The 13,885-nt window shown below is 45.3% G+C and overlaps 1 protein-coding gene and 1 long non-coding RNA gene across 2 annotated transcripts; one reads left to right on the top strand and one right to left on the bottom strand.

Moving 5' to 3' along the window:
* Positions 1 to 385: 385 nt before the first annotated feature.
* On the bottom strand, positions 386 to 9,141 carry LOC310650163. Its single transcript, XR_014494328.1, has 3 exons — positions 8,967 to 9,141; positions 2,036 to 2,179; positions 386 to 1,362 (listed from the first exon to the last, which is right to left on the bottom strand). It is a non-coding gene; the product is annotated as an uncharacterized lncRNA (long non-coding RNA).
* A 152-nt stretch (positions 9,142 to 9,293) lies between these two features.
* Positions 9,294 to 11,616, top strand: LRATD1 (LRAT domain containing 1). Its single transcript, XM_083358752.1, has 2 exons — positions 9,294 to 9,539; positions 10,318 to 11,616. The coding sequence occupies exon 2, from the start codon at positions 10,355 to 10,357 to the stop codon at positions 11,216 to 11,218; it is 864 nt and encodes a 287-aa protein (XP_083214878.1). The 5' UTR covers positions 9,294 to 9,539; positions 10,318 to 10,354; the 3' UTR covers positions 11,219 to 11,616.
* The last annotated feature ends 2,269 nt before the right edge of the window (positions 11,617 to 13,885 follow it).

The following is a 13,885-nucleotide window of genomic DNA, read 5'->3' as shown; positions in this document are numbered from 1 at the left end:
TTATTAGGCTATATGTGTGTGTTTGAATATGATTTAAAGATTTGGCAATGTTTCACAAGCTTGTTCAATCTATTATAAAGCTAATTAAGGAGGCATCTGTTTAAAGTTTGGCCTTGACCATTTAGTCCTTTCATAGGTTGTATCAATAGATAGTGCTGATCTTTCTAAATGTTCCCAGTCTCCACCATAACAATACAGATTTGATGTTTGCATGTCTTCTGAGTGAAAGCTGAGGCCAAAATAAAACAAATCCTGTTTACCCACAGCGAACTTTAAACTTTTGTTCAAAAGCAGAAATTCAATCTGTCTGCTATTATGGGAGGGGCATAAACATGGCATGAGTATACCAGCTTTTGATGGAGGAGGATGGTGACAAGAATCTTGAGTAAACACTAGAAATAATTTTGCCATGACCTCTTTGGTTCTAATGTTTAGACTGTAGATTAGTTAAAACTGGTTTTATAAGGAACTGTTTAGAGATAGATAATCCAAAACAAATTCAGCATGAAAAACAAATCATATGAACAAATAGACTATTTTTCATTTCTGTTTAAAGAAATCTGAAATGAAAGCTAACACTACACGCTATCAAACTGATGATTCAACAAAAATATGAAATCTTTTCTCCCTATTTATCTGTTTTGTCCAATAGACAACTCTTTACAATAACACTGAGAAGAGGGCAATGTTTTTTACAGAATTGTATTGCTTTGGGACAGGACTGCTGCAGGTTGCTGTCCTCATCTACTGAACATTTTTTGGAGGAAGCAAAGAAAGGAATCTACACATTATAACAAGAAACAGGGCTGCCGCATTGAAAATCTGGGGAAAATATCCTGCAGTTCATGAAAACTCACATAGTTCACATAGGCAACAAACTGCTTTGATGACTGAGACATATGTTTGGAAGGGCTTAAACTGGGGTTTGTGGACCTCACAAATTGCTGGAAGGAAGGAAGGAAGGTTTAATATTTGGATAAATGAATATGTTACAAATATAGAGCTGGACCGAGAATTCCTATTTGGTCAATGCAAGCCCCTTTGAATGTAGCTCCATTGAGAACAATTACATAAAAGAGGAGAGAAGATACTGAATCTTCTCCTTTCCCTGGAGTCTCAGGCCCCCTTCTTTTGCAATTCTCCAGACCTGTAATCAGGAGATTAGAGGCAGAACAGATAACATTCACTTCCTCTCCTGTGCAGATGTCACAGGAAAACATTCAAAGGATTAAAAAAAAAATTCCTGTGACTTTCTAACTGCAGGATTCTTCTCCCAGATCCTGCCCATTCTGAACTTCAAGAAGCAGCATCATGTCTTCCTGCACCTTCATTCTTATTTGGCCACTTCAACAACCTTTCAACCTGAAATAAAGAAACAAGCAAATTGGAGCAAAGTGCAGTTTGCTTGTAGTCATTCAGTTATATTGCTAAGCCATTATGACTTTGATTGTTAATCAATGTGGAATGCGTGATCTGTATATGTGAGATTGGGTTAATGATAAGAAAATCAACCCTAGCCCTAACTTTAACCCTATTTTCCTGCTGGCTTAGTTTAGTCATTGATACTTTTCCAGAGCAGTAGTTGATGAGGGTGTTCACTGAAAGAGATACTACTGGATAGGTTGCAAAAGGTGATCACATGAACTTGGGACACAGCAACGATCATAAGTATTTACCAGTTGCCAAGCATCTGGATTTTGATCACATGATCATGAGGATGCTTCAAAAGTCGTAACTGTGAAAAATGGTCATGTGTCAGTTTTTTTCAGCATCATTGTAACTTTGAACAGTCACTAAATGAACTATTATCAGGAAAGTGCCAAGAATTTGCCCACATGGAAGCAATCCAACCCTGATCCTACAGCCAGTTGTAGGAAAATACATTGCTACTCTACTCTATGTGGAAAGAGTTTGGTTTATGCTTGGGGTATTTTAGGCTTATCTCAAGTTCTAATTAAGTATACCATATTGCTCTTACAGTCTGTAAAATCTAAAGTATTTTTCTCCAAAATCTTCATGTACCTGGAATACTTACCGTAGGACTACCCATACACCAAAGTATTTTTAAATATGCGAATCAAGAGATGCTGTGTAGGCAGACTTGAACTATGACTTAGATGTGCAATCCAATCTGTATCTGCTCTGAAGTTGGTCCAGTCCAATTCAATGGGATTTATTCCTGGGCAAAACCATATAGGATTATAGCGTTACTATAGAGAGAAACCAGCACAATCCCAGTTCGAATGGATCTCCTTCTGAATCCATGTGTAATGGTATGTGAGAAAGGCCTCGGGCAGGGTTCCCCAACCCCCAGTCTGTGGACCAGTACAGGGTCACGGCATGCCAGCAACGATCCGCACAAACAAGCAAAGCCCCATTTGCGGGATGCGGAGCACACAAAATCACACATCCTCCGGTCCACGGAAAAACCTCTCTCCACGGAAGCGGTTCCTGGTGCCCCAAAGGGGGACTCTGGCCTAGGGAAAAGTTAGATAAGAGAGAGCACAGGCTGCAGCTGCATAATGGATGGAGAAAGAGGCTCAGAATGGATCCTCCCTAGCTTCTCAGGCTCTAAAGGAGTCTGCAGGAGATTTGTATTTTCAGACTTGGAAGATTCTGTTAATGTAACCTTATAGTAAAATAGAATTAGCTCATCTGATCATGTTTCTGTCTGGTCTACCTGGGAAGGCTGACACATATCCTAAAAGGCTGGATGTAGGTAGATTAGTGAGCTTCTTGTTGCAAAGTTTAGGCTTAAATTAAAGAAAGTAGGGAAAAGTGCTAGGCCAGTCAGGTATGAATTAAATCATATCCCTGTTCAATATAGAGTAGAGGTGACAAATAGATTCAAGGAATTAGATCTGATAGACAGAGTGCCTGAAGAATTATGGACAGAGGTTCGCAACATTGTACAACAGGCAGCAACCAAAACCATCCCAAAGAAAAAGAAATGCAAGAAAGCAAAATGGCTGTCTGAGGAAGCTTTGCAAATAGCTGAGGAAAGGAGGGAAGCGAAAGGCAAGGGAGAAAAAGAAAGATATGCCCAATTAAATGCAGAATTCCAAAGAATAGCTAGAAGAGATAAGAATGCCTTCTTAAATGAACAATGCAAAGAAATAGAAAAAAACAATAGAATAGGGAGGACCAGAGATCTTTTCAAGAAAATTGGAGAGATGAAGAGAACGTTTAATGCAAAAATGGGCATGAAAAAGGACCAAAATGGCAGGGACCTAACAGAGGCAGAAGAGATTAAGAAGAGGTGGCAAAATTACACAGAAGAACTATACAAGAATGAGCTTAACGTCCCTGATAATCACAATGAGGTGGTCACTGACCTCGAGCCAGACATCCTAGAATGTGAAGTGAAGTGGGCCTTAGAAAAGCTGAGCAACAACAAAGCTAGTGGAGGTGACAGTATTCCAGCTGAGCTATTCAAAATCTTAAAAGACAATGCAGTAAAAGTGCTACACTCAATTTGCCAGCAAATTTGGAAAACTCAACAGTGGCCACAGGATTGGAAAAGATCAGTTTACATTCCAATTCCAAAGAAAGGCAGTGCCAAAGAATGTTCAAACTATCGCACCATTGCACTCATTTCTCATGCTAGTAAAGTTATGCTTAAAATTCTACAAGCTAGACTCCAGCAGTATGTGGATCGAGAACTACCAGAAGTACAGGCAGGATTTCGAAGAGGCAGAGGAACTAGAGATCAAATTGCCAACATACGCTGGATCATGGAGAAAGCTAGAGAGTTCCAGAAAAACATCTACTTCTGCTTCATTGACTATGCTAAAGCCTTTGATTGTGTGGATCATAACAAACTCTGGCAAGTCCTTAAAGAGATGGGCATACCAGACCATCTTATTTGTCTCTTGAGAAATCTATATGCAGGCCAAGAAGCAACAGTGAGAACTGGACACGGAAGCACTGATTGGTTCAAAATTGGGAAAGGAGTCCGGCAAGGCTGTATACTGTCGCCTTGCCTATTTAACTTATATGCAGAGCACATCATGAGAAAGGCAGGGCTAGATGAATCAAAAGTTGGAATTAAGATTGCCGGAAGAAACATCAACAACCTAAGATATGCAGATGATACCACTCTAATGGCAGAAAGTGAAGAGGAACTAAAGAGCCTCTTGTTGCGAGTGAAGAAGGAGAGTGCAAAAGTTGGGTTGAAACTAAACATTAAGAAAACCAAGATCATGGCATCTGGCCCTCTCAATTCCTGGCAAATAGATGGGGAAGAAATGGAGGTAGTGACAGATTTTATTTTCCTGGGCTCCAAGATCACTGCAGATGGGGACTGTAGTCAAGAAATTAAAAGATGCTTGCTCCTGGGGAGGAAAGCCATGGCAAATCTAGACAGCACACTAAAAAGCAGAGATATCACCCTGTCAACAAAAGTGCGTATAGTCAAGGCCATGGTCTTCCCAGTTGCAATGTATGGCAGTGAAAGCTGGACCATAAGAAAGGCTGAGCGCCAAAGAATTGAAGCCTTTGAACTATGGTGCTGGAGAAGACTCCTGCGAGTCCCTTGGACTGCAAGGCGATCAAACCGGTCAGTCCTAGAGGAGATCAACCCTGACTGCTCTTTAGAAGGTCAGATCCTGAAGCTAAAACTCAAATACTTTGGCCACCTAATGAGAAGGAAGGACTCACTGGAGAAGAGCCTAATGCTGGGAAAGATTGAGGGCAATAGAAGAAGGGGACGACAGAGAATGAGGTGGCTGGATGGAGTCACTGAAGCAGTAGGCGTGAGCTTAAATGGACTCCAGAAGATGGTAGAGGACAGGAAGGCCTGGAGGAACATTGTCCATAGGGTCGCGATGGGTCGGACACGACTTCGCAACTAACAACAACAACAGGTAGATTAGTATACTATAGCAATATATAAGCAATGAACCACAAAAGGTTTATTTTTCCCATTTTGAGGTTCCCATCAAAGCACAGCAATAATTCAGAGGAACAAATTGCTTCTAACTATGCTTTCTTGGGTTACAAGAGTCTTCTTTTTAACCAGCAATTCACGAATGCTACACATTGGAACTACTGCTGCAGCTGGAAAGGCAAGTAAACATTTGTTTTGTGGCTGGGAAGAGAAAGAAGTCACACAAACCACAATGCAAACCCAATAGCTAATCTGACTACTAAGCAGCTTATTTTTGTTCAGGAGCTGACAAGGGTACACCTTGAACGACTCTGACATTGAAATGCAGTCTATTTATTTGGCAGGTCCTTGCATTGTCAGGCTGCTGAGAATGAACTGATGCTTGTGTTCTGAAGTTAATTAAAACAGTAATCTAAATGAAGCAAGTTCCTGATGAGATGCCAGCTGTAGACAAAGGCATTCCTATCCACGGATACAGCAGGAGAAAGCAAGCGACATGCAAAACTAATTACGAAACGAGGCAATGTAGCGTCTCTGGTCCTGAAAGCACTGCAGTGTGGAAGAACAACACAAGCTCGTTCTGTGGGCATGTGACAGAGGCAGAAGAGTAGGCATTCAGCTACTGCTTGCATTGCGATGGTATAACACTCCGAGTGGACTTTCCTCTGTGCTCATTTTCATTCATTTCAAGAAATCCTTCATTTAGGCTCAAGCCCCATCCCTTTCACATTACAGCTCTCAACTAGTCATTAAACTGGGGGACTGTCTTGGCTCTAAAAAGCTGGCTGGGGAATTCTGGGATTTGAAGTCCAAAGTCTTAAAAGTTCTCAAGGTTGGACACCACTGCTCTAAAAGGAAAGCAATACTTATGAGGGATAATGACTATGCCAATCTTTCCCTCCAGGTGTGACAGTGCCTACTGGTCAGTTAAAGCCTGCCTCTAGAATGCTATTCTATGGCACAGAATATCCAGAGTTTCAACAAGTATCAGAAGATAAGAGAAAAAAGAGAAACATTTTAGGAAACCCCTTTGGATCTTTCAGGTGCTTGAGGTGGAGCATTTATTTGACCCACCACCTTGTTGGAAGTTCATACAAGTTCACACAAGTTTGCCACAGAGTAATCCGTCCATGACTACTGAATTGCACAGAATGTTCTCTGCCTTAGCTAACTTCTATATTAAAATTCATTTTTATATAATGAAAATGGAAAGTCAGCACACTGTAAACCAAAAGCGACCTTCTGGCATGTGTATTTCCAAAAATCCTCCCCCCCAAAATGAGGGTGGCTATAGCCAGTAGTTTGGCTAGACTAGAGGCATACCCATCTCTTCCTAAAAAAGGGAAAGGATAATATATAGCATCAGTTGAGAAGAAAATGACAGGGAGCATTAGTGCTTATAACTGATTATGTCCCCCATTATGAATGGGCAGCATCCCCATCAATCTTTTGTGAAAGTGCTACACAATGTTCTCAAAACCCCAGATCCAAAAAGTCAAGAACCCTTTCTTCGGCTTTACTTACATACGTACTTAAAACCCAGGTCTCTTCCCTGGTCAAGTGATTATCTTCCTGGGCAGCAGCAAATTGTCCAGTTTGGTCTAGTGGTTATGTCCCCAGGCTAGAAACCAGGTGACTGTGAATTCTAGTTTCACCTTTGCCATGAAAGCCAGGTGGGTGACTTTGGACCAGTCACTCTCTCTCAGCCTAGCCAGCCTCACAAGGTTGTTCTGGAGAAAACAGAGGGAATATTTTTGCTATCTTTGACTTACCACACTTTTACTGCATCCAAAATAGATCTAACATACCAATATTCCTACTCCCCCTCCTTCTCAGGCTTTTGGCCTGTGGTGGCGAACCTATGGCATGCGTGCCACGGGCGGCACGCAGAGCCCTCTCTGTGGGCACGCACACCATCGCCCCAGTCCTAGACCTTCAGTTGGGTTTTATAAAACCTTTTCACTTTAGGCCTCCGCCACCGTGTGCAAAAAAAAGAAAAGGTTCAATCAATCAATTTCAACTCGCAGGAAAAAAAAAAGATCTCACAAAGTTAGAATTGATTGATTGAACTTTTTAGTCCCACCCAGTGTCCCATTACCACCGCAGCCACGCCGACACAACTGGCCATGCCCACCCAATGGGCCACACCCACCCAATGGGCCACGCCCACCCGGCACCCAACAATACATAAGTGGGTTTTGGGTTGCAGTTTGGGCACTCAGTCTCTAAAAGGTTTGCCATCACTGGTTTAGGCTCTCTTAAAGCATGTGCCCTATCATTTAACAATAGACACTCCCATAAATACATTTCAAGGCAGGATTTGAAGCAAAAGTGGGCCTGGATGGGTAATACAACCATAAAGGCTCACCATTTATTTCAATAGAGATAAGTCATATGGTTAGGACGCTGAGCTTGTCGATCAGAAGGTCGGCAGTTTGGCAGGTCGAATCCCGAGTGCCGCGTAACAGAGTGAGTGCCTGTTACTCGTCCCAGCTTCTGCCAACCTAGCAGTTCGAAAGCACGTAAAAATGCAAGTAGAAAAATAGGGACCACTACGGTGGGAAGGTAACAGCATTCCGTGCGCCTTTGGCGTCTAGTCATGCTGGCCACATGATGACGGAGATGTCCTCGGACAAACGCTGGCTCTTCGGCTTTGAAACAGAGATGAGCACCGGCCCCTAGAGTCGGAAACGACTAGCACGCATGTGCGGGGGAACCTTTACCTTTAAGTCATATGCATTAAAAAGCAGTCTCAATAGTAGGGCTCCAAGTTGAACGAAATGAAAAAAAGCCAGCATTTGTATCTTGATCTTATAGAGACAGATCACTAAAAAATTACCTGAAGAAAGTTCACAATATTACACAGGAACTGATGCCAGTAATAACAGCAACTGGCTACAAAATGAATCCTGCGGTAGAGTAAACATTGCCAAGACCAACTCAGCTAAGCTTGTGTAGGGGTTAAGGAGAATACTGAAAACTCCCCGCATTTGAAAGAAATAATGGGATTTATCATGGTTGAAGGTTGCTCCCTCATAAAATATTTTCAATCCTGAACTCTGCAAATTGGCAAACATGCTATTGGTTATTTTATATTTCTTCATTTTGTCTAGTTATGGTCCATTTCCTATATTCTGTTAACCTACTTTATTCACTAGCCTTTGACCCTTGATGTTTATAGTTCTTAATGGATTTTGGTTCCCTATCTTCCCTTTTCTCTTCTCTTGCTGCCTACTGTTTTTCAGAGCTATTTAATTTGCACATTTTACTCATTACTGCCTAGTAATAATATTGTTATTATTAGCTTTAGAATGACTTCCTTGCTTTGTTCTGCTCTGTCACACCGTATGCATTTTGGTCCAACTCTTCTATCGGTCTTTTATAAAGGATCATTAATAACTGATTTTAACTTAGCTGATTATGTATGGAGGTATGCTCTACAAATTGAGAATAAAACTAGTCTATGCCATCCTTAGAGATGGAAGAGGACATTCAGACTACTGGGTTCATTTTCCTGCTTGGTGCAGAAATCCAAATTAAGGAAGGGTTTCCTGTATATCCAGCTTATGCTTAAAGACATCCAGAGAAAAAGAGCCCACCACTTCCAAAACAACTCTGTTATCCCCTGCTGACAATCATTCCTGCAAAATCCCCTCCTTCTCAGGATAACTGGGAAGGCAGCGCAGTTTGGTATCTGTGGCAACTGAGATTATAACTCCCCAACCTCCGATAGTTGTATTTACTGCTTTTGTTCAGAACATGCCATAAAGCCTTCCCCTTCCATTCACACCCACACCCGCAAACCACATAAATGGGTACTCATTTAAGCGTTAATGGGCACATTCTCCAGAAATACACAAAGATTTCCTTCGTGATTCCGAATTGTGTGGGGGTTTTTTCCCCCCCACCCCTCCCTTTGCAAACCAAGCTGAGTTTACGTGTAATCGGGAACTCTGGGTAACGTTGAAAGAAAAGCCGGACTCTAAGTCTAAGCGCGGTTTGGAAGCCTAGGAAGATCCTTATGGACAAATAACAATGGGCGAATTTAAGTGCTATTAACGGCACGGTTATGCGTTACCTGGTGGGATACCGGCTGGGGGCGGGGATTAGCTCTGGGCTTCCCTTCCTACGGCGGCTGCTTACCACAAGCGGAGCCGCCACCTCAAACACCGCCAAGGGAGCCGGGCAGGAGAAGCAGAGGAGGCCGGTCTGGGTCTGGCCGCCTCAGGGAGAGAGCAGACGGCGGGCGTCTGGAATCCCACCCTTGGGAGTTCCCGTGATTGACACCCCCGAGAATGGCTCGAGCTTTCCAAGCGCAGAGCCGTGCAGCCAATGAGCGCGACCGGGGGGCGGGCCTTGGCGTCAGGAGTATCTGTTACTTTAGACTCGCCGGCGCTGTCGAGGGGGAGCCCAGAGCTGAGTCGGACAGCGCAGGTGAAGGGCGCGAGCGAGAGCGGGAGCTCAGACACTCGGGGGGCCGGGGTCGCCAGCGCTTGGACGGCGGCGGCGGCGGCGGCGGGTCCTGCTGAGGGGCACCTGGCTCCGCTCCTCGGCCTCAGCGGCAGCAGCAACAACAGCCCCCCCACTCCCCATGGCGACCAAAGGACTTTGAAGGAGTTCGGGGGCTTGGTCGGCATCTGGGCGATTCCGGGTACGCCGCTGTGGTCGACATGCTGGTTCCCCACCTTGCATCCGTCGCGTCTAGTGCTCGGTTTCTGGGAAGGCCGCCGGCGGGACGGGTTTTTTTTTGCTTGGCGGGATTTCTTCGGGCCAGGAGTTAAAAGAAAAGGCAGAGAGCGAGGACCGAGGCGTGCGCGAGAAGCCGAAGAGCGGCGACTTGGAATCGGCCGACTTCTCCGCGAGAAGTGGCCGCCGCCGCCGCCGCTTTGGAGAAGGACCGGGAGACGCGGGGAACGACAACTGGAGACAAAGCGAAGGGCGGGAGGAATCCACTCGCTGGGACATCTCGACACCGAGCCCGGATGCGGCTTTTGATTCTTTGGGGAGGGAAGAGCTTTGGGGTGCCGTCCCAAACAGCGACCTCGCCGCCGCCGCTCTTTTTCCCTTTGTGCACCGCTAGGTCTTCCTAGGAGAGGCGGCAGCAGATCGGCGGAGGGGGGGGGGGGTTGTTGGCAAACAGGGCAGCCCAGGGTTTCTCGCAACCTCTGGCGACCGGGATCCAGCCCCTGCCCGTCCTAAAGGTAGTGTCGAGCGAAAGGGTGGGCGTGTTAGGGGGAGAGAAACAAAAAGCAAGAAAAATCGGCCGGCGACAGTTTTCTCTTCCTTGGCCAAGATGGGGCGCTGAGAACCCGCTTGCGCCCCTTTTCGTGTCGGGTGCGTGTTCATTGTTGTGTTCCAAACCCCCTCCCCCCAAGGTCCTCATTGGCGTTAATCTCCCGCTCTTCCTCTCCCGTTTGCTTGTCCCTCAGATCCGGCGATTCCTGCTCTCGCCGCGCCCTGTCATTGATGGGAAATCAACTGGATCGCATCACTCACCTGAGTTACAGCGAGCTGCCGACCGGGGACCCCTCGGGGATCGAGAAAGACGAGCTGCGCGTCGGAGTGGCATACTTCTTCTCCGACGAGGAGGAGGATCTGGACGAGCGAGGGCAGCCGGACAGGTACTGCGTGAAAGGGTCGAGCAGCCCGGCCCAAGAGTCCCCCACCCGCCACCACCCGCCGCAGCTCGTGCTGAGCGAGACCCAGTTCTCCGCCTTCCGCGGCCAGGAATGCATCTTCTCCAAGGTGAGCGGGGACTCCCAGACTGGGGATTTGAGCGTCTCTCCGGCGTCAGCCCTGCCGGCTCTGTGCAAGCCGGGAGACCTGCTGGAGCTGCTCTACCTGGGCCCGTCCGACCACCCTCCGCCGCCCCCGCAGTGGGCAGTCTACGTGGGCAACGCTCAGATCATCCACTTGCACCAGGGCCAGATTCGGCAGGACAGCTTGTACGAGGCTGCGGCCACCGGCAACGTGGGCCGGGTGGTGAGTAGCTGGTACCGCTTCCGCCCCCTCGTGGCCGAGCTGGTAGTGCAGAACGCCTGCAGCCACTTGGGCTTAAAGAGCCACGAGATTTGCTGGACGAACTCGGAGAGCTTCGCCGCTTGGTGCCGCTTCGGCAAACGGGAGTTCAAAGCCGGCGGCGAGCTCCAACCGGCCTCGGGCTCTCAGCCTCAGCAGCAATACTATCTCAAGATCCACCTGGCAGACAACAAGGGCCACACGGTGCGGTTCCAAAGCTTGGAGGACCTCATTAGAGAGAAGCGCAGGATCGATGCCAGCGGTAAACTGAGGGTGATCCAAGAGCTGGCGATCGTGGATGGCAAAGAATAAAAAGCGGAGCCGGCGCGACCGGGGGAAGGGAGAAGGGTGACCAGCCGTGGCCAGATCGGCAAGCACCACCCGTCCTCCCCGCAGACTCGCTCCGCCGCCTGGTTGCTCGGCTTCTTCCGCCTTTCTTTCCTCCTCCGGTCTTTCCCATGGAGGGAAAACCAAACGAAACCAGCGGCTGCCCTTCCCTTGGCCTCGGCCAGAGGTTGGTTCGCCTCCCACGAACAGGGATCGTCGTCACCACCCTGAGCCCGACGACCCGGAGGGTGGGGTGGAGAAGGGTGGGGCCAGCCACGCCATGAACAAAGTCTGTGGACAAAGTCACTCGGGGGCTATCCGTGTTCATTATACTTCCCATCCTGCTTAAATAAAAATGTTTTGAGAAAAAATTACACCACCACCCCACTTTAAAAAAAAAAAAGCAAACGTTCCTGGCTTTAATTCCTAAGAACGAGGGCTGATTTTTTTTTTATTTGTTAAGGGACTGAGGTTAGGACGGGTTTTTTGTGTGTGGGTTTTTTTTTTTTTTGAGTTCTGCCTGTTCTGAGTATGCAAGAACTTTTGATGGGTTGTTGATGGGGATGGGGGGGGCAGCCTGGTGCCCTCCTGATATTTTGGCCGCAGTTGACCTTGATGCTTTCCGAAGTCCACTACCTCCAGAGCGAGTGCAATTACTTCTTTACAGCATGGCAATTTTATGGGATGAAAAAATCTCCTCGTAGAATTACTCACCAGGGTTTTTCTAAAATCTGTTTCCTAAAAGGCTCGTTTATCAGGTTCCAGAGTGTTAGACTGATATAAACAATGCAGTAGAATTGTGAGGGGAAAAATGGCCATCTGATGCACTTATCTGGGCTTGTTTTCTGAGTAAGCATGCAAAGGGTTTCACAATACAGTGTCGGTCCTGGGTCTAACTTTATGCAGCTGTTGCCACCAGGACAATTGCAGTCCCAGGGAGTTACAGTCTTAAATCTGTTCAGGTGGCATTAGGTTGTGAAAGGCTGTGCTTAGGCCACTGCATGGCTAAACAGCAAAAAAAAAATCCTTTAAATTAAGCCATATTGGTGTTTATGAAGCATTTCCTCAGTGACCTTGACTGATCTTGAAAAAGCTAAGCAGAATGAGGTTGGTATTTGGATAGGGGTGTCATCAGGAAATCTTGCGTTAGCCTGAGAATTCTTTAAAAAATCTGAATTGGCAAAAATCCCTTATGGATATAAGGTCACCGAGAAATGCTTTAGCTTTATTGCATAGTTATAATTTCTTTTAAGAGGTAGCAGTTGCCTTCCCTGCCTTCAGCAATTAACAGTCTCCTGTTTGGAGTGGAGATTTTAGTTTATGGTAAAGCCATGTGGTGTTATTTAGGGTTGCCTGTTGCCAAAATGACAAGCACATTGGTGGTGACATTGGCACATAAATGCTGTGTTGATTGTAATTATATCCTTTATAATAAATATAATCTTTACATGTAGGAAAGTCACAGCACTTACATAATGATATCCCATGTTTCAGCATTTGGCACCCTGCAAATGGCCATGTGATAAACATGGTTATTTATTTACTTAAGTTACTTATTAAATGTACCTGCTTCCCAACTTGGTATCAATAACTGCAGAATAAGTTAGATCTGTTCTGTTTCCTGGAACTGCACTGGAATTTCAAAAAGATGAAGGGGATTTAGTCCCTTTATAATGCTTTTCCCCTTTCTGTTGTTTTTGCTTTAGACTTCACAGGCATAGTCTGGCTAAAATTGGGAAGCTGGGGCATAGAATTTCATTAAGCCTATCCTATGTTTCAACCAAGTGATTTGGATTAAAAAGACTACAACTGCAATTCCATACCTATCTATTCAGAAACATCCCCACATTAAGGCAACTGGGGTTTGCTGCTACTTGTGATTATACCCTATGAAATATAAATATTTTGTACTTGGCCTTCTGAGACCTTGTGACTATTGCTTTTAGAATTCCCATTTAACTCTTAAAATTCTCCTGAATGTCAATTCTAGGTGTTTTAGTTAGGGCACCGTTGGGGAAGGCAGACTTGGACTGGATCAAAAATTACAACACACACAGTAGATTTAAACTAAATAGTGTGTTGGGCCGAACAAGCCTTAAAATGTTGTTCAGTTAAACACATTGGAAGGGAAATAATATGGTTTTCTTTTTAATAATCCACTCAAGATTTTAACTTGTATTGCACTTGATAATGTTCTTAGTGGTTTCTTAAATGTTTCCTTCTGCTTGGAAGGCAGCCATGTTTCAGTGATCTAAAAAACTATTTTAATCCCATATGCATTCTTGGGGACTATTATTTCTGAATAAACTTGCATAGGATTGTGCTACTGCTTATTTCTCCAGTTATAGTTCTGTGCTTGAGGGGAACTGGAGGTGAGAGGCTTAATCTATTCCCACAATCTATACCTCTCAAGAAACCAATAAGAATAGTAATGAAAACAACAATAACATAACATAGCTATGGGTTGGAATTCTCATTTCTGTTTATAGATTTACTCTATCCTTTTACTCAAAAATAAGTCCCTCTATCTTCAGTGGACTCAGGTAAGCAGACTCAGGATTGCAGTCTTTCTGCTATGCGTCTACAGTCACATACAATACTGTCTGATTCAGTGAGATTTATCCTGAGGTAAATACATAGAAACTGTATCTT

This window comes from Vipera ursinii (assembly GCF_947247035.1).
Source record: "Vipera ursinii genome assembly, chromosome: 1".
In the NCBI taxonomy this organism is placed as follows: domain Eukaryota; kingdom Metazoa; phylum Chordata; class Lepidosauria; order Squamata; family Viperidae; genus Vipera; species Vipera ursinii.
The sequence above is the reverse complement of the archived record's forward strand: the minus strand, read 5'-3'. Positions and strand labels throughout refer to the sequence as shown.

Bases quoted from the DNA above. Each gene is read 5' to 3' on its own strand.
- LRATD1 (XM_083358752.1), top strand. From the start codon at position 10,355: ATGGGAAATCAACTGGATCGCATCACTCACCTGAGTTACAGCGAGCTG.